This window comes from Periplaneta americana, chromosome 7, assembly GCF_040183065.1.
Source record: "Periplaneta americana isolate PAMFEO1 chromosome 7, P.americana_PAMFEO1_priV1, whole genome shotgun sequence".
Lineage (NCBI taxonomy): Eukaryota > Metazoa > Arthropoda > Insecta > Blattodea > Blattidae > Periplaneta > Periplaneta americana.
In genome coordinates, this window is record NC_091123.1 from 7,290,457 (window position 1) to 7,318,254 (window position 27,798).

General features: G+C 36.8%; 2 protein-coding genes across 2 annotated transcripts; both read right to left on the reverse strand.

The window, feature by feature from the left end:
- Positions 1–844: 844 nt before the first annotated feature.
- LOC138702852 (cytochrome P450 6j1-like) lies at positions 845–14,088 on the reverse strand. The gene is made up of 6 exons (XM_069830201.1): positions 13,398–14,088; positions 10,040–10,313; positions 4,411–4,505; positions 4,029–4,250; positions 2,255–2,518; positions 845–1,899 (listed from the first exon to the last, which is right to left on the reverse strand). The coding sequence occupies exons 1-6, from the start codon at positions 13,918–13,920 to the stop codon at positions 1,733–1,735; spliced, it is 1,545 nt and encodes a 514-aa protein (XP_069686302.1). The 5' UTR covers positions 13,921–14,088; the 3' UTR covers positions 845–1,732.
- A 2,235-nt stretch (positions 14,089–16,323) lies between these two features.
- On the reverse strand, positions 16,324–26,240 carry LOC138702853 (cytochrome P450 6j1-like). The gene is made up of 6 exons (XM_069830202.1): positions 25,670–26,240; positions 22,724–22,997; positions 20,723–20,817; positions 20,312–20,533; positions 17,914–18,177; positions 16,324–16,749 (listed from the first exon to the last, which is right to left on the reverse strand). The coding sequence occupies exons 1-6, from the start codon at positions 26,190–26,192 to the stop codon at positions 16,583–16,585; spliced, it is 1,545 nt and encodes a 514-aa protein (XP_069686303.1). The 5' UTR covers positions 26,193–26,240; the 3' UTR covers positions 16,324–16,582.
- Between the last annotated feature and the right edge of the window lie 1,558 nt (positions 26,241–27,798).

Sequence of the window (27,798 nt, forward strand, 5' to 3'; positions counted from 1 at the left end):
ATTAATCTTGCACAGGATAGGGACCGATGGCGGGCTTATGTGAGGGCGGCAATGAACCTTCGGGTTCCTTAAAAGCCATTTGTAAGTAAGTAAGTAAGTAATTACTTTTAATGAAGGATATGCGTACTCCAGTTTGAGAAACAATAGCTTTTGTGGCGTGCATTACACTAATCCAGCCCAAAACACCTTCGATGCAAATTTCCATAAAACTACTGTTTAGAAGTTACTTTGTACAATGCATAATGAGATAGTGTTTTCTCTTTGCACGACACTGTTTATTTCTTGCCACTAGTCGGAACTAGGGCAATCTTCCAACATTACAGCAACAGAACAAGGAAACGAGTCTTGTAGGATTTTCCCTCCCCATCTTGTTTCTTCCTGTTACAAATATAGCAGCAACAGACAGGTTTTCCTTTACTGTGTTAAATTTTTTTTCCCTAATAGAATCTTCAGAGCCCTCTTCGCACGCAGCTGCAGGTCTGAAACATAATCGACGCCTGTAGAATGTAGAATAGAGGAAAGTAGTCCCTCAGGGGAGGAAAGTTCGTAATCCTTCAATTACAACCCCTGCTCAGGGGAGTAGAGGAAAAGTAGAGATATAACACTGGGCTTACCTTCCAACGATGTAGCTCACCTCACGGTTACCATAGTTACGCAGCTTTGTGCTCTATAAACGACAAAGAAGATATTATTTCTCCACACTTATCCAGTAACATTCAGAGTTATTTTTTAATGATCCGTTCCTCACACTTCAACGTAACATTTGTTTGTTGTTAAACTTTTAAGAGAAGAAGGTTGTTAAGGTGTATGAAAAAATAGAAAAAAAAAATGGCTTGAAATCAGATTGCCATAGATTTGGTTCCGATGACAGTAGTTTTCTTTATTGTGCTAAACAAGGGAACATTTGAATTATAAATTAGAAATTAATTTTCAAATTAAATATAATATGTTTATGCTAACCTGGATACAGTGTGATGACATGGAAGAATTAGTTAATAGGCATAAGTGAACCTATAATTAAACATAAATATGTAAGTTATAGAATAAATTTAGATGTTTAAAGTAAAAAAAAAAAAGAAAAAAAAGAAGAAAACATTAATTTAAAAATGTTCATGGTAGAAACACAGTCTAGTATATACAGTCACGAAGCTCAATACGTAGTAAATATGCAAACATTAGGTAGTTGCTCACCACTAGGATCGCTAATATCGCCTCATTACAGACAATGCGAAATAGTACCGGGACAGTCTATTGTTTCTAACACCCTCAAAACTAAAGCTTCGTAATGTAGGCTTAAACATTTCATTAAAAGTAGTCCTGTGAAACAGTAACATTTTAAGTTAAACGTTTACAGAAAAGACTCTATATATTCTTTTGTAATGCACAACACAGTCCTACTTTTGAAATAATTATTTTATGTGTGTTTGTTGTCCTTGATGCGGTAATCGCCTGTTTTCATCGTACAGCAGCACTCGCCAGTACTCAAGTAGATTTTAGGTCATTTACACAAACTCCGTAATCATTTAATTTCAAAGAGTAGTGGCTAAGATCCAAAGGGTTGGGAGATACACTTTCATTGGCCTGTTTGTTGCTTCTTTCCCGACATCAATATTACACAAGATGAAATTTTCCCGCTGCTTATTCAAGAACGAATTATTCCTCAGTTTCATGTTCTTCATCAAATACTTGGACGTGGTATGAAAATCAGACTTTAGGTCATCATATTATGTAATCAGATTTGTCTGTTGAAAGCCATCGGAATCTTGTCCTTTGCCGCCAGCGTGAAGACCTTCGGGTCTAGAATAAGAGGAATGGGTGTATCCTTGCAGGGCGCCACCTCGTATTTGGATAAGATGTGGACCAATCCCGTCTTCACCTGCATAGAGCCAAACCGCTTCCCTGTGGAGATCATAAAAGATTGTGTTATGTGTATAATGTAATAATTGTGATGTAAATCTAGGATTGCCATCATGAGTTTAGAAACATTTTTATCAGCGGTTTCCAAAGCTTCAGTCACGACACAAGTCAAATGATATTAACCTACTGTGTTAAGTATGAAAACTTAGCTGGTTTACAAATAGTGCTTATTCTGTTTGAATATTAAATGAATTAATATCTGCCGATATATGAGTGCTTGTTCGTCGACATGATAGGAGATTTCAATTAAACAATCATTCAGTACATAATATAAAATGTGTTAGGAAATTCTTATGTAAAGTATATAAGAAACTATGTGTAACATGCTTTTATTTACCTATGCATATTCTGGGGCCTTCTCCAAATGGAATATGAAGCAAATTGGACCGGATCCTTTTGTTTTCTACTGAAAATCGTTCCGGGTCAAAGTTTTCTGGATTCGGGAAGTATTTTGGATTGTTCTGAATTCCAATGATTGGAATGTAGACAGCTGTTCCTGCAGGAAGGATGACAGTTCCACTGCCGTGTGGGTCAGGTATCTCATAGTCTCTCTCGCACCTCCGGTCCAGAAACGGCAGTATTGGGTACTTCCTTTGAGTCTCTGTGGACAAGATGGGTCCAGACTAAGAAGCAATTTCTGACTATATTAATCAGTTAATCTGGTATATATTATACAAATAGGTAGAACACAGTTGAATTATTATAAAAGTAATATTTAACTATGAGCGAGCGTTTTTAATATTATCATTAACGTGAGCCCTTACAGAAGAAGAGATTTTCTGATCAAATAGCGGCCAGTATATGAAAAAACAAAGAGAACAAAGGGAAGAGGAGTAGAAGACGAGGATAACAAGGAAATACAAGGAGAATTAGAGGAATACAAGAGCATGAGGAATACGAGGAATACAAGGAAAGCAAAGGGAATGAAGCTACAAGGGGAATATGAGGAGATCAAGGGAAATTCGAGGGTAACAACGGAATACAAGTGTAACAAAAAGAATGCGAGGATAACAAGGAAAAGACATGGAGAATTAGAGAATACAAGTACAAGAGGAATATAAGGTGAAAAACGGGAATACACGGAAAACAAACGTAATGGAAAGAGAACATTGTGAATACAAGAACAAAGGGAATACAAGGACAACAAGGGGAATACAAAGAAAACAAAGGCAATAGAAAGAGAAAACAGAATACAAGATAAACAAGGGAATACAAGGATAACAAGGGAATGCAAAGAAGACGAGGGGAATGCAAGGAGAACAAATAAATACAGGTGTAACAATAGAAATGGAAGGAGAACTGGAGAAATGCAAGAAGAACTAGAGGAATATAAGGAGAAGACCGGAATACAAGAATAACAAGGGAAATGTAAGCAGACAATGGGAATATATGGAGAACAAGGGACTACAAGCATAACAGAGAAAATAACGAGGATAACAAGGGGAATGCAAGAAGAGCATACGTTTAGTACAAGAAGAAAGTTAAATACAATGAAAACAAAGGAAATAGAAGGAGAACAAGAGGAATACAAGCAGAAGAAGGAGAATACAAGAGAATAAGGGGTATATATGGAAGGAAAGAAGATCATAAGAGGAACAAGGGGAAGGCAAGAAAGAAAGATGATTACAATGAGAATAAGAGAAAAACAAAGAAGGCAGAGAAGACAGGAGAACAAGCCAGAATGGAATAATATGTAGAGGAATACAAGGAGAACAAGGGAAAAACAAGGAGAAGAGGAGCGGTGACTTGCTGGCATGAACTGGGAACTATTGGGATTCCGAATATTTCGCCAATGACATAGTACTAATTGTGCAATTGAAAACTAATTTCTGCTAAACATAGTGGTCTGGAGACATATTGGACTGATCATTTCATTCATCTCTTTGTGTTATGCAAGAAACAATGAAAAGAAAAGAAAATCACTTTCGAAGTCATCGCCAATTTATGTCTTTGATTTCAAACTAAGATCTATTAAATATTTATTAAAATTGTTATATAATTCTTGGATAAAGTGACTTATAAATTGTGAATGCGAATAGAATTCGCCTGATTAGAGTAGAAAGAAATTATTATAGCTATTTCCTTGAAAATCTGCACATCATTGTTCGTACCTGCCACCACCATGTCCAGGTAATGCAGTTCCTGTAAGCTGTCATAGGTGAGTTTATTCTGGTGAGGGGCCAATACTCGGGCTATCTCCTCCCTCACTCTCTGCTGAATGTCGGGGTGCAAAGCCAGCTCGTATAGGGAGAAGCACAGAGTAGTGGAGGAAGTCTCGAACCCGGCAAGTAGGAAGAAGAAAACCTGTGCTACGTAGTCATCACTGTCCATGGCTGTCGGAGAAGTCATACGGTAGAGATAATTAGCAGAATAAACGAGTGATGAGCAAATAAAGATATTATATAGATTAGTATTTACCTTAATGTCTAGTGTTAGAGAATGTTATAGTACAGATCTGGAGGATAAATCAGTATGTGTAAGGAAATAACTTACTGGTTTTCGTGCCGTTACTAGCGTCCATCTTTTCCTGGTTCATGAGCTCAATCAAACGGTCCAAGAAGTCGTTGCGCTCTGAGCCGTGTTTTTGTCTGTAATTAATAGTAATTAGGCATGGTTTATTATTATTATTATTATTATTATTATTATTATTATTATTATTATTATTATTATTATTATTATTACTATTACTAAGTTGTACGTGTAAGGGAGAAAGAAGAATCTTATCAGGCTGAACCAAATCAACTTTACAGAGAGTTATACCTGAAATCTTGATTTGCATAATACACGTCACTGTTCGTTAACAGAAAACCACAATTTAAGTCAAACAGAGTTAGTGTGCACTCAATGTTGGTTGCTTGACGGTTGTCAGCCCACTTTGAGGTCTGTGGATATAGAGGGAAAAATGGATCGGTGTCGGTTAGAGTTCCCGAGTAGCTCAGTTGGGAGAGCGTTGGTACGTTTAACCAAAGATCCCGGGTTCGATGCCCGGCCCCGGAACAATTTTTCTCTTGAAATTATTCAAATCAATTTTACAGGGAGTTATACCTGAAAGCTTGATTTGCATAATACACGTCACTGTTCGTTAACAGAAAACCACAATTTAAGTCACACAGAGTCAGTGTGCACTCAGTGTTGGTTGCTTGACGGTTGTCAGCCCACTTTGAGGTCTGTGGATATAGAGGGAAAAATGGGATCGGTGTCTGGTAGAGTTCCCGGATAGCTCAGTTGGGAGAGCGTTGGTACGTTTAACCAAAGGTCCCAGGTTCGATGCCCGGCTCCGGAACAATTTTTCTCTTGAAATTATTCAAATCAACTTTACAGGGAGTTATACCTGAAAGCTTGATTTGCATAATACACGTCACTGTTCGTTAACAGAAAACCACAATTTAAGTCACACAGAGTTATTGTGCACTCAATGTTGGTTGTTTGACGGTTGTCAACCCACTTTGAGGTCTGTGGATATAGAGGGAAAAATTGGATCGGTGTCTGGTAGAGTTCCCGGGTAGCTCAGTTGGGAGAGCGTTGGTACGTTTAACCAAAGGTCCCAGGTTCGATGCCCGGCTCCGGAACAATTTTTCTCTTGAAATTATTCAAATCAACTTTACAGGGAGTTATACCTGAAAGCTTGATTTGCATAATACACGTCACTGTTCGTTAACAGAAAACCACAATTTAAGTCACACAGAGTTATTGTGCACTCAATGTTGGTTGTTTGACGGTTGTCAACCCACTTTGAGGTCTGTGGATATAGAGGGAAAAATTGGATCGGTGTCTGGTAGAGTTCCCGGGTAGCTCAGTTGGGAGAGCGTTGGTACGTTTAACCAAAGGTCCCAGGTTCGATGCCCGGCTCCGGAACAATTTTTCTCTTGAAATTATTCAAATCAACTTTACAGGGAGTTATACCTGAAAGCTTGATTTGCATAATACACGTCACTGTTCGTTAACAGAAAACCACAATTTAAGTCACACAGAGTTATTGTGCACTCAATGTTGGTTGTTTGACGGTTGTCAGCCCACTTTGAGGTCTGTTGATATAGAGGGAAAAATTGGATCGGTGTCTGGTAGAGTTGCCGGGTAGCTCAGTTGGGAGAGCGTTGGTACGTTTAACCAAAGGTCCCAGGTTCGATGCCCGGCTCCGGAACAATTTTTCTCTTGAAATTATTCAAATCAACTTTACAGGGAGTTATACCTGAAATCTTGATTTGAACCAATGATGTTTCTTTTACATTACTTTCCCCCCCCCCCGAACATTTTCCTGCTGCTTGTCCCACTGTTGCACTGTACCATATGATGTTTTTCTGTAGCACGGCTGTCCCACAAACACAAAAAACAACAATAATCCCCTTGCATACCAAGCTGCAAACCATTTACTTTTAAAGTCAGCACTTATCTTCCAAAAATGAGCTTCATATTTTAAAGCACGCAAATCTTAGCCATTCAATTGAATTGAATTTAATGGAGGGGGACACTATGGCCCAGCACTGCGACCTTGTTCGGATCTATTGCGCTAGCCCTCTGGTGACGCATTCCCAAAGCTACATCGTCCAGGTTTCAAGCAGGCAACCCTACTCGTCCCTAGGCCAACCCCCTTCATACGTCGCCGGCCGGCGTTATGGAAACGCTACGGAATGATAATGAAATGTAGAAATGGTGACGGAATGGTGTAAATGCCTAATTTGGGAAAAACGGCAGAACCCCGGGAAAAACCCCAACTGCGACCTTGTCCGCCACAAGTGTCACTATGGATTTTTTCAATCAAGACCTGACCGGGAATCGAACCCTGGCCACCTGCGTGACAGCCTGAAGGTCTGACCATTCAGCCACCGCAGAGGTTAATCTTAGCCATACTTTCATAACTTTCTTTAAGGGGAGAGAATGGTATTTTTGGTGAAAAATGAGTAAATTAAAAAAAAAAAATTCTTTAAAATACCCTGTGATATGTGTGGATCGCCATTTTTAAACTTCCTGCATTATGGATTTTTAAATCACTCGCCCACTTTTATTGTTGTTTCCGAAAAATTAAATTTTCAAAATTTTTTTCTTTAAAATAAGCTTTGATATGTGTGGAATGCATTGCATAAAATTTTGTATTTGTGCCCTTATCGGATGTTGAGACGTCATTTTTAAACTTCCTGCGCTATGGGTTTTTAAATCACACGCCAGGTTTTTCGGTTTCCAGTAACTTCGTTTTTTTTTTTTTTTTTGTTACATTGCCAGACAAAATGGATATAATTTCTGAACTATTAAAGATACATGCATGGAATTTAGAACACACATTCTTTAGACTATTAGGAAACTTTTGTCTTTAACAGAATTTTGTTAATTGATTTCATTTTAAAAATACGTCCGTTTGTTTGCGAGAAAGGAAATCAGAAAATTGTTACTAAATTTTAATTGTTTATTTTACAAACGCAAGGACTAATATCAAAATTCTGTTACAGACAGTTTGTAGGACATACTTTTGCGAATACATTGCAAAAACTGTTTGAATCTATCTTTAAAAACGGTTTAGATATATCGGTTTTAGTACAATCCTGCATTGGGTATATTTTTTTCAAATTTGGGCCCCCAAATAATTTTTTTTTTTTTCAAATTTTTTTTATTTGGTTGAGTTGCCACAGCTATGAGCTCTCTACATACAAAAAATTAATAATTTATACCAAATAGGATAAAAGTTAAAAAAAAATACCATCCTCTCCCCTTAAGACCTATAGAATGAAAAACCGGAACAGATGGAAATTAATTATAATTATGAAGTAACACTGCTTTTAAGCTACGCTTAGATGAATCTATGAACAATCGCCAAACATCTAGATTATGCTGAACCCTTAGTTCACTCATTAAACCATTAACGTCTGCACAGAAACATACATTCGCACATAAGTTACACCACGTTTTATGCAGGAAATTATATTACTTTACAACCCCATTAGAAGTGTCAGACCGGTCTCTACCTGGGTTTATCTCTTTGCAGTGTCTACTTCTAGAAGAAAAGACAGATTTATTACCGGTATCCTGATAACTGACAAAGGCTTGGTTAGATGGTATAACAAATAACACATTTTAATCTTTATATTTTGTAAGAACATATTTATGTAAATAATCATGTAGGACAGGGGTAGCCAACATATGACACGAATGTTACCAGATGGCACGCAAACTCGTTTTCTGTGTAAGATATCTAAAATATCTAAAAGTTGTGATGTGATGTGACATTTTAAGCATTGTTTTCAGAATCTACGCTTGAAAACAGACTTAAAAACATGTATTATATTCACGAAGGTAAATTTCATGTTGGGTAGTATTATTAGTGGAGCCTTTTTTCGAGATGATCATTGTAGTATAGGTGGTGCTCGAATATTTGAATTTCAACAAAGAAATGAAATTTGATTTATGTATTAGTTACATATTTTTATTTACTTATTTTTAGAACTTATTTTTTTTTCATTTTACTTTATTATAAACAAATTATTATTAGATACTCATGGTTGTATATATGGTATTCGAATATTTAAATTTCAAGAATTTACTGAAATGATTTCCACTTTATGTTACAGTATTGTGACTCTCACTGCTTGTAAATGTGTTTTCCACCATGTCAAAACTTATATCATTCAGTTTGTCTTGTGTTGAAAGGGAGGTACATTTAAATGTATACTTCGTATATATACATATCTGAAGTTAATTGATTTTGGTATACGTTTTCAACAAAATGAAACAGGCCTTTTGAATCACCTTGCATTTTTTATAAATAAGATGATTATTTCATATTATTTACATTTTTTGGAAGCCTGTAGTCAATAATACATAGATCGGTATATGATTTTTATTTGGTAATTGTATTACCCCTCTTGCTAGTAGTAAGTTGCTAAAAACCTTGGTAGCAGAAGGGTTAAATCGAAATAACGTAATTTCTGTCAATCCATTCAGAGAATATTTTACTGTAAATTCACACTCAGTTTGACAAAGAGACAACAACACTAGACGTACTTCCGAAATAGGTTGTAGGCCTACATCTGTTCGCATAGAGAAACGGGGATAAGTGACTGATTGAAAAGGCTGTAGAAGGGGTCCTTAAATTATTGCAATACAGTAGCTTGTCTGAAGACGAGTCTAACTGAAATTCCACTCTTTGCATTGTAGGACCAAGAACAAAGTCAGCTATAACGATTGGGGTGGGGGGGAACCATTGTGCTAAACACACGATATCTCCATTCTGGTTGGATGATCATCTACCTCTGCTTCGGCATGTGGACGTGAGGCCAGCAGCCGGCTGGTCGGCGTGAGCCCTTCAAGTGCTGTGGCACCACGGATTATTATTATTATTATTATTATTATTATTATTATTATTATTATTATTATTATTAAAACAGTTATATTACCGGTTGTTCTATATGGTTGTGAAACTTGGACTCTCACTCTGAGAGAGGAACATAGGTTAAGGGTGTTTGAGAATAAGGTGCTTAGGAAAATATTTGGGGCTAAGCGGGATGAAGTTACAGGAGAATGGAGAAAGTTACACAACACAGAACTGCACGCATTGTATTCTTCACCTGACATAATTAGGAACTTAAAATCCAGACGTTTGAGATGGGCAGGGCATGTAGCACGTATGGGCGAATCCAGAAATGCATATAGAGTGTTAGTTGGGAGACCGGAGGGGAAAAGACCTTTAGGGAGGCCGAGACGTAGATGGGAGGATAATATTAAAATGGATTTGAGGGAGGTGGGGTATGATGATAGAGACTGGATTAATCTTGCATAGGATAGGGACCGCAAGCGGGCTTATGTGAGGGCGGCAGTGAACCTTCGGGTTCCTTAAAAGCCATTTGTAAGTAAGTAAGTATTATTATTATTATTATTATTATTATTATTATTATTATTATTATTACCACGATTTAGAATATCGAATGATTTTTTAAAATGAGAATCACATTGAACAAATCTGTGATGTTGATGAACAAGTAATTAGATTTCGGAAGGTTTTACATGTTTAGACTTTGTTTCCTTGTTTGATTAATATTGCCTCCTCTCAAATTATTCAATGATTTTTTGACATCCTGTATTTAGTGAGACTATTCTGACTTCTGTCACGTTAACAAAGTAAACAGTGTGAGTTAACCTGTACTCCACGGTGGTCCACACAAGCCTCCTGAGGAACTCAGAGGTATCCTCTTCTACGAACCGCAGCTTGAAGAAGCTCTGCAAGGCGGGACACACGAACATGGTGAGACCTGCCAGCCCCTTCCTGATGGAGAAGTCCATGATGCCCTCTATGTACTTCTTGTATTCGGAGTCCGGGTTCTCCAGCGAGTTGCCGTCGATGCCCAAGGCGCAAGAGGCGATCACGTCCATGGTGTACCGCATGGTGGCGTCCCTCAAGAGCACGGGGCAACCTGGGGACCGCGTGTTGAATTGCATTTTATTTATTTACATTTGTGGTATGGTACATAGCTTCACAGCTGGAATATGGAACATGTCAAACGGGGGAAATGAATCTTAATAGCACTACAAAGATTTAATTATAGTCACAGTCTAATTGAAATATATACGGGCTATTCCATATGAAATCGATCAGTAAAAAACCTCCCATTTTTTATACTCTCATTTTTTCCCTACTTACACAAGGTCCTGAGGGGAGTGCATTTTAAAAAATATACTATCGAAAGTGAAATGGTTTTTGCATTATTGAGCGACAAATTCAGCGTATTTTATAAAAAAACAAACCTCTTTCAGCGCTCAGAACTCTGGAACCATTTACTGCGAACATTGAACGAGAGCTTATTTTGAAGCTGACATTTGGTAGGTTATGTTAAGAAGTAATCCTTATTTTTTTTATTGTACACAGAGAGACAGATAATCTGATTTTACTTGCTTTTAGGCTTTTTGGCCATTTGTAAAAATGTAAAAAAATATTGAGAAAAAACTTTGCATTATTAAGAGGGATTCGGCAATAAGTTTCGAGGGTATTAAATAAATTATTTTCACACGCCTAGACTTGAACGGCGCAGTACCGCACCAAGACCGCACGGGCTGCTGGCCGAGAGCTGAAGATAAGCGAGCGTTGGGAGGCATTTTACTCCTGTGTTTATGAAAACCTGTGATAAAGCTAGCACAGCCATGACTGCTAGACGACACATCACGCGTTTGTCTCCTGGCCTTGCTTGTCTCGACTAGCTCCCGTCTCACAGTCAGCTGGTTAGTTCACGCGCGTACTATTTATTTTCTTTATTTGATATTTTCAATACTTTCTTATCAACATACCATCAGTAAAAAAATATGTGTTTATTTGTATTTTCAATGCGGAATCTAACCATATATTTTAAAAATATTTTTTCGTGGCCAAAGGCGTCTTAATGAAGTAAAATCTAAATTTCTCCATTTCCATAAAAAGTAAGAAAATCTGTTTATATGTCAATATAAACTTTAACTTCTCAGCATCAAAATAAACCATGATTTTGATCATTGGGTGAAAGGGTTTCGGAGCCACAACAGTTTAAAGTTGCTAATTTTATGAAAATACGATAAATTTAAATATTATTAATTTAAACACTATTAAGTTCTGATGCCTCAAACTTTGCACAAAGCATTATATTACAGTTGTCTACGGACAGGAAAAGTTTCATTGTATTTAAAAATTGCAAGGTCAATTTTCTCTATATTTCGGTCGATTTGAGATGGAATAGCCCATACAGAAGAGTTGCACAATATAGTTTAATAGTATAATATAAAGTTTTAATGTCAATACTTAATACAACCCAGAAATATTTACGAAGCGTTGAATGCCATGAACGTGAGAAATTAGATACTTCTTTAATTTGGCCCTAAATAATCTTATGTTTTGAGTTTGATTTTTTATATCCATAGGGAGTTTATTAAGAATTTTTACTGACATATAACGCACTCATCAATAGCACGATAGACTTGCCGATGGAGTATGAAAGTCATTTTTGACGCGTATTTATGGTACCGACTTCCTGTTTCCTGTGAGATATGAGTGAAACCATTGGTGTGCAGTGCCTTTAATTCCATAATAATCTAATTTGTCTAGCAGGATTTTATGATTTATACAGTCAGATGCTTTAGCTAAATTACAGAAAATCCCTACAACTTGTAATTTGAATTAGTTCATCCTGCCCAGCCTTCTGGAAAACATGTGGCGCGTCTCTCTGCTGGGCAAAAGGGAGGAAGAAATAAAACAGCGAGAAAGGAAGGAAAAAATTACATTGGTTTTTGAATGGATAGATGGACAGATAGAAAAAGAGACAGGCGGACAGAAGGAGGGACGGATAGACAGATATGGAAGTTGATAAGTAGACAGATAGGTAGGTAGACACATGGATAGGTATTAGGTACGTACCGTGTGAACCGTAAGTACTGTCATTAGTTTCAGGAGGTTATTCTTTGAGATATTTCAAACAAAAGCTTAATGCAATTTTTCTCGTTTTTGCTTCCTTTTCGAGATAAAAATTGTTTTATATGAGACAGTTGATAACGTGTTTTGGGAAAGCCATTGATTTAATTCCCAATACTCTGTTAGTTTAAGAGAGTAGTGCATTATAATGATAAGTTGTTGAAATAATTTTATTTTTCTCCTTTAAATGTCCAGAAATTGATCCGAACAAATGTAACCTTGTAAATTTCCTTCGCAGAACGGAAAGTTACAATTTTTAGGATCAAATTTATGCACATTTAAGGGAAAAAGTAAAATTATTTCAATCACTTGTTATAATTACACTACTCTCTTATATTGTCTGAGCATATTAGGCATTAATATCTTTCACAAAATACACTATAAAATGTTTTTTTTTAGATAAAACAGTTTTTATTTCGAGAAGGATGCAAAAACGAGCAAATTTGTAGGAGAATTGTTTGAAACATCTCAAAGAATAACCCCTGAAATGAATGACATTGCTTACGTTTCATTCTGTGTAGTTAGATAGGTAGTTCGACAGATATTGTACCGGTAGATTGGTGGGTAGGAAATGTATAGTAGATAGGTAAGCAGAAGATAATTAAAAACGTAAGGAGATACACAAATAGGTAAGTAGGTAGGTAGCTGAAAAGGGGTAGGCACAATGGTAGATAAATAGATACATAAGCAGGTAGATAATTAGTAAATAAGCAGGTAGCTAAAAAGAGGTAGGTACGTGTGAAGATAAATAAGTAGGTAGGTAAATGATACGTAAGCAAGTAGATACATAAGTAGATGAGCAAATACGTAAGTAGATATGGAAGAAAACATAAATATCAAGTAGGAAAGTAGAAAGGCAAGGAAGCAAGTAGATAAATGACTAGTTAACTAGTAGATATATTGATAAGTGGGCAGTTGATTGGTTAGTTACGTTGGTGGATGAAATGCTACTTATCTAGGTAGAAATTAGTTAGTGTGGGTGGAAGGACATACGAAGGACTGGATACACAAACTCACAGATGCTCGCACTGCAGAACTGATTACTGACCTGATCTCATGTACTCACCGTCAGCCGTTGTTTCTTCCAGCATACGAGTCAGTTGTGTGGCGCAGGCTTCAACCTGTTCGAACATTTTCTTCGTCTTTCCAGCTGAGAAGGATGGTTCCAGTTTCGTCCTTACGTGCCTCCATCGCCGTCCTTTCAGGAGACCCAAAGATTTCCCCATAATAGGGTCAACTTTCTCATCAGCCCTTATAGCTCTGTCTATAAAATTGTGCGAATCCTTAATCAGAATATTCTTGACTAACTCCAAGTCCACCACCACCAAACACGGCTGGTCGAAACAGAAGATCCCCACGTACGGCTTGTCCTGGTTTTCATCGTACACTTTCTTCAAGAAGAGTCCTATGTTTGTCTTCTGGAAGACTGTGTCCTTCAAGTTACCCACGAAGGGAATCGGCTTTAAGTATGGAATACCGAGTTTTTTCCAGAAATTAAAATTCCTGACCATGTAACAACATAGAGCGACAAAAATTACAGTTAATAAGGCGATTGGATATAAAATTATCGATGCTAAGGTGACTTCCATTTTGGTATAAAAAGTTAATGTGATTCTTGTGACACAGAGTTCTTTCTTCTGCAGAATAAGCGAATGCGATAGGATTGGACGTAGAATATCAACTGCGCTTGGATTGGAGTAATGCAGTACGTGGACTCGAGATAAGTATTGCCACAAATATGAAGTGACAGTTGCGACATTGTAAATTCTGAATTATGACGTGGGCAGGCCGGTTTTAGTGATCTTGTCGGTCATATGCGACAGTAATTTCTTTTCTGTTGTCAGTGGCAGTGAACTTTAGTTACAGAATGTGTACAACAGAGGCGTTATTTGAGGGGAGGGAGAATGTAGGACGCTTTCCCGCTCCTGAATTTAAGATTAAAAAAATTTATAATTGAGTAGTAGTGCCAAAAAACATGTGAATTAAACTCTTAATATTAAAGTATTCTACTTTCATGAAAGCTAGGTTTGTTGGGATTAATTCAGAAAATTGAGGTCCCCTATAAAACAAAACTTCTACTTTAAAAAGTAAATTTTACAGAATGTTTTAATTGAATTATTTCTTCCTGGTTTATATTTTATTAAGTTTTAGGTTTGGTTTTACATAATCTGCATACATGTAGCATCAAACTTTAATTTTTCTGTTTGTTGGGTACAGAAAAAGCTTGACTTGGCACATTGTTTTATTTTAGCTCTTCTTTGCTGTAATGAATTAAATTTTGCTTCATTACTAATTAATTAATAATGTACTAGACCAAAGCTAACTCACATTTTTTTTTACACATTAAGGCTACATACTCGTAATCAGGGGGCATTCCACAAAATTTTAAAACATTTTATTAACAAAGCAACATTAGTAAAGGACACTGGAGAGGAAATCAGACTTTGAATAAATATGGGAAAATGCCCGTTTATTCGATTCAAAAGCTTTTGTTATCCAGTCTTCTTAAAAAAATTAAATGAATTTATAAAACAGTTGTATTATCGGTTTTTCTGTATAGTTGTGAAATTTGGACTAACAGAGGAACAGAGATTAAGGGTGTTCAAGAATAAGGTATTCAGGAGAATATTGGGGCTAAGAGGGATGAAGTTCCAGGAGAATTGAGAGTTACACAACGCAGAACTGCACGCATTGTATTCTTCACCTTATAATTAGGAACATTAAATCCAGACGTTTGAGATGAGCAGGGCATGTAGCACGTATGGGCGAATCCAGAACTGCATATAGTGTGTTAGTTTGAGGACCTGAAGGAGAAATACCTTTGGAAGCCGAGACGTACATGGGAGGATATTAAAATGTATTTGAGGGAGGTGGGATATGATGGTAAGGATTGGATTAATCTTGCTCAGGATAGGGACCGATGGCGGGTTACTTTGTGCAACTAACGAAGGAGTCATTACAGGTAAAATCGGACAATGTTTGGATCCCATTTTTTCAAAACTGATTGAAACTTTTTGTACGCCTTCCAATAGTTAATACAGGTAAAAGACACCTCTATACTTTTGCTACTACCGAACATCATTTTCTTGGGGTTTATGCAACATGAAAATTCTCGAAAAGCACGCGCACTAACACGTTTTTAATTAACATAACTAGACTCTTGCGGAAGTTTCTAAATAGTCTTAAATGACCAAATTGTTTTTTTTTCTCCTCTCTCTTCTTTTTTTTTCCTTTACTTTTTTATTATCTTGATATATTTCTTAATCATTTGTATTTGTATGCCATTTAGTACGACTTTGCTAATCAACATTTTATGTCTTGTAACCCACATGTATTCTCCTATTAGTATATTAACTGTATAATATATCTCAAGTGAATTAATCGTCGAATTTATCTCGAGCATTTTAGGTCTTATAAATTGTGTGTTTGTGTGTGTGTGTGTGTGTGTGTGTGTGTGTGTGTGAGTGTGAGTGTGTATATTCCCCTTATGTTATGTAACTGATTTTGATTATGTGTAATTTTCTACTTTATTTTATATATGATGTAACCGATCTTGACTATTTGTAATTTTATATTATGTAACTGATCTTGAATATTTGTATTTTTCTACTATATTTTATGTAATTTCTAAGGTATTTTCTTTTGTGTTGTTTTGTAATCTAATTTTGTATTTCATGTATATTATTGAAACCTGGTTGAGTGGAAGAGAAGGCCTCATGGCCTTAACTCTGCCAGGCAAAATAAACCTACTACTACTACTACTACTACTACTACTACTACTACTACTACTACTACTACCACTACCTCACAGTATTCAGGGTGTTAAAAAAAGTATCCAATATTTTAGGAGGTGCTAATATGAATCAAAACAAAAAAATAATGTCTAATAAACATAGATCCTACAACACACACTTTGAGGTCTGAGGTCATCGACATCATAGGAGATCCCCATTAAAAGAGCATTCAATACGTAATGTATAATGTGTTAACTGAACTTCAGAAAAATTATGGAAAACAGTAGTGGCAATGTTTTTCTGCTCTTGCAAGACAATACACTCGCTCAGAAGACTGATTGCGTTGCAGAAAATTAATGCAGTTGGTTTTGAATTCTTTCGTAAGGATTATAAAGTGTTTGAGAATTAATTTCTTCGTTATGGCATCCCCACTCCCGGCCCACAGTCTTCAGTTTCATGTTCTTCAAATGCAGTACGTGGTGTGAAAATCAAAACTTCAGGTCATCGTATTACGTAATCAGGTGTGTCTGATGAAAGTCATTGGAATCTTGTCCTTTGGCACCAGCAAGAAGGACTTTGGATCTAGAGTAAGGGGGATGGGTGTATCCTTGCAGGGCGCCACCTCGTATTTGGATAAGATGTGAACCAATCCCATCTTCACCTGCATCAAGCCAAACCGCTTCCCTGTGGAGATCATGAAAGATTGTGTTATGTGTGTAGTGAAATAATTGTGATATGAAACAAGGATGTCTGTGGTATGGGTCCAGAATATTCTAATATTATTTTATTTTAATTTCTTCCTATAACCTTTACAGGTTGCCATAGACAAGAGTACTATGATACAATAAATATGGAGTAAATGTGTCGAGGCTTAGCGAAACATACAATTTTGTGCATCACGAGTTTAGGAACATCTTTATCAACAATTTCCAAAGCTTGGGCCGCGACAAAAGTCAAATGATGTTAACCTACTGTGTTAAGTATGCAAACTTAGCTTGTTTACAAATAATGTTTATTACGTTTGAATACTAAATGAATTAGTACTTCTTCATCAACATGAGAGGAGATTTCAATTATATCATGTGTAAGAAAATCCTTATGTAAAGTATATAAGAAGCTATGTGTAACTTGCTTTTGTGCGAGATCGTGCATATTTGCTTGGTTTCCGCACAAAACCAATCCGCGGAAAGTCTAAAATTCCACATTCAGTATTCCCAACCTAACACACATAACAATTTACCTCTTCTTACCGCTTAAGTGATATATAGATTTTACTGCTTTAGGCTTTTAACATATTATTTTTAGAGACGTTCAATATAGTAATAATTATAAATTGGAAACTTACCACTGCAATTTCACCTAAATTGCACTGTTAATTATTGTTTTTAAATATTTGCAAAAATTAAGTAAACTCTACAACTCCGCTAAAGTTACTGCATTCGTGATGCAAGTAACATTAAAGGAAGCCGTGAAAAAATCAACAAGATTCCAGACTCATCATAGACTGGGGGGAAAAAAAGACAGACGTATATCACGGCCTGCTGGAGTATAGTAAACACAGAAAACATTTTAAAGCAACAATGTTGAAGATAGATATTTTTGTTTTGCAAATTTGCCGTCATTGAACAGAAACCAAGATGGAGATTTCATTGCAACTAATTAGAAATTCCTCTTTCAGGTATGTAATAAACGATCTTCGCACAAAATAATGTACGATACACGAGCTGTATGTTTTCTTTCAATTCTCGGAAATTAAAAAAGCTCAACTACGTTTCGCTTTTTCAAAATTTTCCTCGAACATGAAAACTTCAACATACCGCTCTTGTAACGCATATTACTATTATTTACCTATGCATATTCTGGGGCCTTCTCCAAATGGGATGTGAAGCAAATTGGACCGATTCCTTTTGTTTTCTTCTGTGAATCGTTCCGGGTCGAAGTTTTCCGGATTCGGGAAGTATTTTGGATTGTTCTGAATTCCAATGATTGGGATGTAGACAGCTGTTCCTGCAGGAAGGATGACAGTTCCACTGCCGTGTGGGTCAGGTATCTCATAGTCTCTCTCACACCTCCGGTCCAGGAATGGCAGTACTGGGTACTTCCTTTGAGTCTCTGTGGACCAGATGGATCCAGATTCAGAGACAGAAGCAATTTCAGGCCATATTAATTAGTGAATCTTGTATAAACAAATACGAAGAAGACAAGTGAATTAGAACAGTCACATATTTGATGAAGATTATTACGAGGATTTTTAATATTATTATCATTAACGCGAGTCCTTATAGATCAAATTGCGGCCAGTATATGGAAAAACAAGAACAAAGGGAAGAGGAGTAGAAGACAAGGACAACAAGAAAATAACAGCAGATTTAGAGGAAAAGAATAGGAATACATGGCGAACAAGAGGAATACAACGAAAAGAAAGGGAATAAAAGGAGAACAAAGGGAAAACAATGAGATCTAGGGAAATAAAGAAAAAGGATAATGCGGGGATTACAACGGACTGCAAGGATAAGAATAGGAATGCAAGGATAATAAGGAAAATACAAGGAGAAATAGAGAAATACATGTGCAAGAGGAATATAAGGAGAAAAATGGGAATACACGGAAAACAAAAGTAATGCAAAGAGAACAATAGGAGTACAAGGAGTACAAAATAAATAGAAGGACAACAAGAGAAATGGAAGAAAAACAAAGGCAATACAAAGAGAAAATGAGAATAAGAGATAAACAAGGAAATACACTATCTACCAAAAAGTAATTGGGCACCCAGGATTTCACGTGCTAGATGCCATGTTTCGGCGGCTACTATGAGTGGTATGCAGACAGTAATGTTCACCGCTTGGACTGGCCTGCACAGAGTCCTGATCTCAGTCACATTGAGCACCTTTGAGACGAATTGGACCGGCGATTGAGGTTTCGGGAAATGCGGCCAACTTCCATTGTCCAACTGAGTGCCATATTGCAAGAGGAATGGCGACGCATTCCAGTAGATATCCTACACAAACTAGTGGAGAACATGCCTGACAGGGTGGCTGCTGTTATAGCAACAAGAGGTGGTACCACGAGGTTCTAAAGGGACAAAAACAGTGCCCAATTACTTTTTGGTAGATAGTGTAGAAGGAGAACTAGAGGAATGCAAGGTGAACAAGAAGAATGTAAGGGTAAAAAGGGGAGTACAAGGGTGACAAGGGAATAGAAAGATAACAAGGGTTCAACAATAATGGGAGGAATACAAGAATAACAATGAAAATACAAGGAGGACAAGGGGAATACAAGACGAACAAGTGAATACTGGAGTAACAAGAAGAATGGAAGGTGAACTGAAGGAATGCAAGAAGAGCAAGAGGAATACAAAGAGAATAGCGGAATACAAAAATAACAAGGGAAATGCTAGCAGACAATGAGAATACATGGAGAACAAGGGACTACGAGGATAACAAGGGGAATACAAGGAAAACAAGGTGAAGACTACAAGAAATAAAATACAAAAAGAAAGATAAATATAATGAAAACAAAGGAAATACAAGGAGAACAAGCGAAATAAAAGGAGAAGAAGGAGAATACAAGTGAATAAGTGGTATATATGGAAGGAAAGAAGGTCATAAGAGGAAAAATTTGAAGGCAAGGAAGAAAAATGAATGCAATGTGAATAAGGTAAAAGCAAGGATGGCAAGAGAAGACAAGGAAAACAAAAGGTATACAAGGAGATGAAGCGAGAATAAAATAAGAAGTAGAGTAATACAAGAAAAACAAAGGGAACCCAGGCTGAACAAGGGAAAGGCAAGGAGAAAAAGAGCGGTGACTGTCTGGCATGAACTGGGAACTATTGGAATTCCGAAAATTTCGCCAATGACGTAGTACTAAATGTGCAATTGATAACTAATTCCTCCTAAACATAGTGGTCTGGAGACAACTTGGACTGATCATTTTCATTCATGTCTTTGTGTTGTGCAAGAAACAAAATTAAAAGAAAATAAAATCAATTTCGATGTCATCGCCAATTTATGTTTTTGATTTCAAAATAAGATCTATAAAATATTTATTAATATTTTTGTATAATTGTTGGATAAAGTGACTTACAAATTCTGAATACGAACACAATTCGTCTGATTAGATTAGGGAGAAATCATTGTGCACAGTCGATGAGACAAAGAGGCCGTATGCAAAAAAAAAAACACTTTTCCGGGATCAGAGATGCAGAAAACTGGTATTTCCTTAAACATTTGCACATCATTGTTCGTACCTGCCACCACCATGTCCAGGTAATGCAGTTCCTGTAAGTTGTCATAGGTGAGTTTATTCTGGTGAGGGGCCAATACTCGGGCTATCTCCTCCCTCACTCTGTGCTGAATGTCAGGGTGCAAAGCCAGCTCGTACAGGGAGAAACATAGAGTACTGGAGGTAGGCTCGGACCCGGCAAACAGGAAGAAGAAAACCTGTGCTACGTAGTCATCACTGTCCATGGCTGTCGGAGAAGTCATATGGTAGAGATCATTAGCAGAATTCGAAGAAATGCAGGAATAAATGAGTGAATGGACGAATAAAGATATTAGCCTATATAGATACTATCTACCTTAATTTCTGCACAAAATGTTAGAGAATGTTATAGTACAGATCTGAAGAAGAAATCAGTATGTGTAAGGAAATTACTTACTGGTTTTCGTGCCATTACTAGTGTCCATCTTTTCCTGGTTCATGAGCTCAATCAAACGGTCCAAGAAGTCGTTGCGCCCTGAGCCGTGTTTTTGTCTGTAATTAATAGTGATTGAACATGGTTTATTATTATTACTAATGGCTTTGTTTGATTCGTTAACACAACTGTAACATAGTTAAGGGTCCTGTTCTTTTTATAAAGGCGATGATGATAGTAAATCAGTCTTAACGTGACATGTAAGGGATCAAGATTGAAATACAAAGCATCTTCTCTTTACATAGAAACCTCTACAATCTCAATTGAAACGTGTGATTCAAAAACGCGTTAAGTCTACTTTAAGAAAGAACTGGTCTAGATTTTTAACCATCGATTTACAAACTGAGCGAGTTTTCAAGTTACACGCACAATCACAAAAACTTGTATTGAAGGAAAGAAAGCTTAAAATATGACAGAAATCTGAAACATAATCATATAATATACTGTATGTATAAATCATAAAAATAACCAAATGGAAATAGCGAGTTTTGGGATTACAGTATTAAGTTGACTTATTTCTTTTTGTTGTATTTTTTTTTCGTTTAATTTTATTATTGGGTCTTAGAAGCCAATGCCCGTAGGGTACGGATAATTCTGTGGATCACACATGAGACATGGACAATGGAGGCAATCTCTGGCGCGAGATCTCGACGTAAGGACTCCAGATCTCGGAATATATGTGTCGGTCAGTGGCCGTTAAATTTCAAATGGCTTATCTTACAACGTGGGGTCAGCGTATTGAAAAGCATATATTTATTTATTTATTTATTTTTATTTTTATCTATTTATTTATTTATGTCTATTACAAGGCAAAGCCCGAATTACAATAGACAGTACAGATTTGTTTAAAAAACATAGAATTGCATATAACATGAAAAAAAAGATAAAACAAACAAATGCAAGATACAAGTGTAATTACAAATTAAAAATTAAAAATGAAAAAAAAGGAAATAGATACTACCAAAATATAAGACACAGATATAGATATAAATGATAAATACCAAATAAAAATAAATTAAAAAGAGTTGAGTATAGATATCACAGCCAAAAATGTAAAATGTAGCTATAATTGGCAAATTACAGAGTAAATATAACACTATGTTAATAAATTCAGTATACAGTAATATATAGTAGCATTAAAACTCTCCTCCCATCCCCTCACTTCCCCACCGTAACTGTGACGTTGCACAGAGGCAGAGATATACTCCGAGATCTGTACCTCCTAAAGACAACACGAACACATATTTGTTATTGACAACGGACGGAACATTCGGGGTAGATGGTAACTAGATTACAATTCGGCATTCGCCTTTGCGAGTGGGGAGAACCTTTACACTAACAGATTGACCGTCCTCGGAATTTGAAGCCGGGTCTCCCGAATGAGAGTCCGAGACGATACCGCCTCGATCAGCCTCTCGTTATTGTATGTTATTCACTTAACTTTAAAGCAAGTGTAATGAGGTTTTAGGAAGAAGCTGTCCTTTTTTATAAATAATATAATGGAATCTGTAAGTCAAGAAAAACGAGATAATTAGAAAGTTATACAAATCTTGCATATATACAAACTGACTTCAGTTTCTGCATAAATTATGTTTCATAACTGATGGTAAACTAACTATAACAAAAAGAAGTAGTCGATGACCAATAGTCGTTAACATAAAAATAAAGTTTTTTTTGTTAATCCATTCGGAGAAAATTTTACTTAAACAAATTTCCCATATTATATAAGTATCTTTTGTACAGTGTATTAGAAAAACATTCAATATTTTGAGAAATCGTTATATTCTGTGATGTTGATGAACGAGTAATCGCATTTCGGAAGGTTTTATATGTCTAGAATTTGTTTCCTGGTTTGATTAATACTGCCACGTCTCAAATTATTCAATGTTTTTTTTTTGACATTCTGTATTTAGTGAGACTATTCTGACTTCTGTCACGTTAGCAAAGTAAACAGTGTGAATTAACCTGTACTCCACGGTGGTCCACACAAGCCTCCTGAGGAACTCCGTTGTGTCCTCGTCCACGAACCGCAGCTTGAAGAAGCTCTGCAAGGCGGGACACACGAACATAGTGAGACAGGCCAGCCCCTTGCTGATGGAGAAGTCCATGATGCCTTCTATATGCTTCTTGTATTCGGAGTTAGGGTTCTCCAGCGAGTTGCCGTCGATGCCCAAGACGCAAGAGGCGATCACGTCCATGGTGTACCGCATGGTGGCGTCCTTCACGAGCACGGCGGAACCTGGGGACCGCGTGTTGAATTATTCATCCTGCCCAGCGCGTCTCTCTGTTGGGTAAAAGCGAGGAGGGAAGAAAGAAATAAAGAAAAATTTACGTTAGTTTATGAATGGATAGTTGGGTAGGTAGATAGTGAGACAAAGAGGCAGGCGTACGGACGGACGGATAGACAGATATGTAGGTTGATAAGTAGACAAGTAGATACGTAGGTAGATATGTACATAAGTAGGTAGATACATACCTTGTGAACAGTAAGTAATGTCAGGAGGTTATTCTTTGAGATATTTCAAACAATTTTGCTTCCTTTTCGAGATAAATATTCTTTTGGGAAAGCCATTGATGTACTTGCCGATATGCTCAGTCAATTAAAGAGAGCATATTATTATTGTTTAATTTTGTCCTTTGAATGCAGAAATTGGTCCTAACAAATCATGTAACCTTGTAAATTTCCTTCGCAGAACGAAAAGTTATATTTGTTCGGATCAAATTTCTGTAAATTTAAGGGGAAAAAGTAATAAAATTCTTTTCATCACTTGTTCTCACAGTACACTATTGTCTTAAATTGACTGAGCATGTTAGGCATTAGTCAACGGCTTTCACAAAACACGCTATGAAATGAATAATTTCGAGGGAAAAATTGTTCCGGGGCCGGGTATCGATCCCGGGACTTCTGGTTGAACGTACCAGCGCTCTGCCAACTGAGCTACCCGGAAACTCCACCCGACACCGTCTCAACTTTTCTCTTTATATCCACACAACTCGCGTGGGCTGACGAAACGCCAGAGACCCACATCGAGTGCACACAAACTCTGTGTGACTTGGAATTGTGGTTTTCTGTTAACGTACACAGTGACGTATGTATTATGCAAATCTAGTCTTTCAGGCAAAGCTTCCTGTAAAGCAGATTTGAATAATTTCGAGGGAAAAATTGTTCCGGGGCCGGGTATCGATCCCGGGACCTCGGGTTGAACGTACCAGCGCTCTGCCAACTGAGCTACCCGGGAACTCCACCCGACACCGTCTCAACTTTTCCCTTTATATCCACACAACTCGCGTGGGCTGACGAAACGCCAGAGACCCACATCGAGTGCACACAAACACTGTGTGACTTGGAATTGTGGTTTTCTGTTAACGTACACAGTGACGTATGTATTATGCAAATCTAGTCTTTCAGGTAAAGCTTCCTGTAAAGCAGATTTGAATAATTTCGAGGGAAAAATTGTTCCGGGGCCGGGTATCGATCCCGGGACCTCGGGTTGAACGTACCAGCGCTCTGCCAACTGAGCTACCCGGGAACTCCACCCGACACCGTCTCAACTTTTCCCTTTATATCCACACAACTCGCGTGGGCTGACGAAACGCCAGAGACCCACATCGAGTGCACACAAACTCTATGTGACTTGGAATTGTGGTTTTCTGTTAACGTACACAGTGACGTATGTATTATGCAAATCTAGTCTTTCAGGTAAAGCTTCCTGTAAAGCAGATTTGAATAATTTCGACGGAAAAATTGTTCCGGGGCCGGGTATCGATCCCGGGACCTCTGGTTGAACGTACCAGCGCTCTGCCAACTGAGCTACCCGGGAACTCCACCCGACACCGTCTCAACTTTTCCCTTTATATCCACACAACTCGCGTGGGCTGACGAAACGCCAGAGACCCACATCGAGTGCACACAAACTCTGTGTGACTTGGAATTGTGGTTTTCTGTTAACGTACACAGTGACGTATGTATTATGCAAATCTAGTCTTTCAGGTAAAGCTTCCTGTAAAGCAGATTTGAATAATTTCGAGGGAAAATTGTTCCGGGGCCGGGTATCGATCCCGGGACTTCTGGTTGAACGTACCAGCGCTCTGCCAACTGAGCTACCCGGGAACTCCACCCGACACCGTCTCATTATCTGCAGAAACTAATCAAACAATTAAGAGGGCTTTCAGGGATGATTCAATGAGCGAAACCAAGATAAAACTGTGGTAGTGATGCTTCTATGATGACTGGGAATACACAACATGCAATACACATTCTGGAAGACCTACAACAAGGAGAACACCCTCTGCTTTACAGGAAGCCTTACCTGAAAGACTAGATTTGCACGCTATGAAATGTTTTTATATAAAACAATTTTTATCTCGAAAAGATGCAAAAACTTGCAAAATTGTGGGAGAATTTTGTTTGAAATATCTCAAAGAATAGCCCTCTGAAATTAATTACTTTGCTTATGTTTCATTCTGTATAGTTAGATAGGTATATTGTTCAATGGATAATGTAGATATCTAAGCAGGTAGATGAAAAGAGGTCAGCAAACCGGTAGATAAATAGATACATATGCAGGTAGATAATTAGTAAGTGAGGAGGTAGCTGAAAAGAGGTAGATACAAAACTAGGAAGATAGATACATAAATAGATGAGCAAGTACGTATGTAAGTGAGGAAGAAAACACAAATATCGAGGAAGAAAGTAGAAACGCAAGGAAGAAAGGAGATAAATCACTAGTTAACTAGTAGATATATTGCTATGTGGTCAGTTGATTGGTTAGTTACGTTGATGGATGAAATGCTGCTTATCTAGATAGAAATTAGTTAGTGTGGGTGGAAGGACATACGAAGGCCTGGATACACAAACTCATAGATGCACGCACTGCAGAACTGATTACTGACATGATCTCATGTACTCACCATCAGCCGTTGTTTCTTCCAGCATACGAGTCAGTTGTGTGGCGCAGGCTTCAACCTGTTCGAACATTTTCTTCGTCTTTCCAGCTGAGAAGGATGGCTCCAATTTCGTCCTTACGTACCTCCATCGCTGTCCTTTCAGAAGACCTATAGATTTCCCCATAAAGGGGTCAACTTTCTCATCAGCTCTTACAACTCTGTCTATAAAATTGTGCGAATCCTTAATCAGAATATTCTTGACTAACTCCAAGTCCACCACCACCAAACACGGCTGGTCGAAACAGAAGATCCCCACGTACGGCTTGTCCTGGTTTTCATCGTACACTTTCTTCAAGAAGAGTCCTATGTTTGTCTTCTGGAGGACTGTGTCCTTCAAGTTACCCACGAAGGGAATCGGACTTAAGTATGGAATACCGAGTTTTTTCCAGAAATTAAAATTCCTGACCATGTAACAACACAGAGCAACAAAAATTACAGTTAAGAAGGCGATTGGATATAAAATTATCGATGCTAAGGTCACTTCCATTGTGATATAAAAATGTTAACGTGATTTTTGTGACAGAATCAGAGTTCTTTCTTCTGCAGAATAAACAAATGTGAAATGATTATAAGTAGAATAGCAACTGAGCTTGCATTGCAGTAATGCAGTACGTTGACTCGAGATAACTGAGTATAGCCAGACGTATGAACTAGATATACTCGAATGATGACGCGCTTAGGCCGGTTTTAGTGACCTCGTCTGGTATATGCCGTAGTAATTTGTTTTCTGTTGTCGGTGGCAGTGAACTTTACTTATAGAATGGCTCTGTTAAGAATGTGTCAAACAGAGGCGTTATTTGGCAGGGGGGCAATGTTGGACGGTTGCCCCTCCTGAATTTAAGATTAAAAATTAATAATTGAGCAGTACTACCAAAAAACGTGAGAATTGAACGTTTAATGTTAAAATATTGGTTCAACTTTCATAAAAGCTGAAGAAATAAACGACGAGGTTTGTTGGGATTAATTCAGGAAATAGGACTTCCCTTATAAGACAACAGCTCAACTTTAAAAAGTAAATTTTAGAGGATAAAGTTTTATTTGAATTATTCATTTCTAGATTACATTTAATTAAAAAGGTTTAGGTTATAGATGTACGTTGTAATTTTTGAGAGTAAATGGAAAGATATAATATTTTTTTCTGAAGTTTTAAAAGACTTTCCTTATTTTTTGTTTACAAGACCAATATTGTTTTATTAAATTATTAAAACTAATTATAATTATTTTTCTTCTGTTGTATTCTGCATATATAGCATCATATTTTAAGTTTTGTGTATGTTGGGTACAGAAAAATTAACGCATATTTAAGCTTGACTTGGCATGTTGTTTTTATTTTAGCTCTTCTTTGCTGTACTGAATTAAACTTTGCTTCAATACTAAATAATAATAATAATAATAATAATAATAATAATAATAATAATAATTTATTTCTAGAACAAAGGTAAGTTACATATTTTTTTACATATAAAAACCACTCTAGCGCTCCCAGAAAAATCAGGCTGCATACTTGTGATCATGTGGGATTCCACAAAATTTTAAGAGTTTTTATTAAGTAACATAGTAAAATCTAAAACGATAAAAAGAAAAACTCATAATTATTACAGTAATTGAAACTATTTTATACTTTCTCTCTAAACAATAATCTTTAATTGATTTTTTAAAATAAGGAGCTCTAGCAAATTGAATGTTTGATAATTTAACTTTATCTTATTGTAGAGCCTTGGACCGAAGTTGCTACTGTGATTATAAACTGCTACTGCGATACACTTAGGTTCTGTCAAGCATATGTTGTCAGATCTTTTAATTTTATGTTTAAGGGGTTAGGTACAGCTTACAACAGTAAAATGTTGGAAATATTCAACATTTTTTCCTCCATTATTTTACTTTGTTATAAGAAAAAAATATGTTTACAATTAAAAAATTATTTACATTTTTGTTTTAAAAATTCAATTCACTGTGCATTGATGAAGCGTTTCCCACATAACTAATAAACTATCCAACATTCTGTGATGAAATATTTTGTGTGTATTTATACATTCTTTCCATTTTACCCATAATGTTATAATAAATAATGATAAAGTCATGGCATAATACAT

Coding starts and splice junctions, on each gene's coding strand:
- LOC138702852 (XM_069830201.1), bottom strand. CDS start 13,920: ATGGAAGTCACCTTAGCATCGATAATTTTATATCCAATCGCCTTATTA. Junction 10,314..13,397: donor GGAAGAAACAACGGCTGACG/GTGAGTACATGA, acceptor CGCGGTCCCCAG/GTTGCCCCGTGCTCTTGAGG. Junction 4,506..10,039: donor TGGACCACCGTGGAGTACAG/GTTAACTCACAC, acceptor TATTAATTACAG/ACAAAAACACGGCTCAGAGC.
- LOC138702853 (XM_069830202.1), bottom strand. CDS start 26,192: ATGGAAGTGACCTTAGCATCGATAATTTTATATCCAATCGCCTTCTTA. Junction 20,534..20,722: donor TAGTAATGGCACGAAAACCA/GTAAGTAATTTC, acceptor CTTCTCCGACAG/CCATGGACAGTGATGACTAC. Junction 18,178..20,311: donor CCTGGACATGGTGGTGGCAG/GTACGAACAATG, acceptor TCTGGTCCACAG/AGACTCAAAGGAAGTACCCA.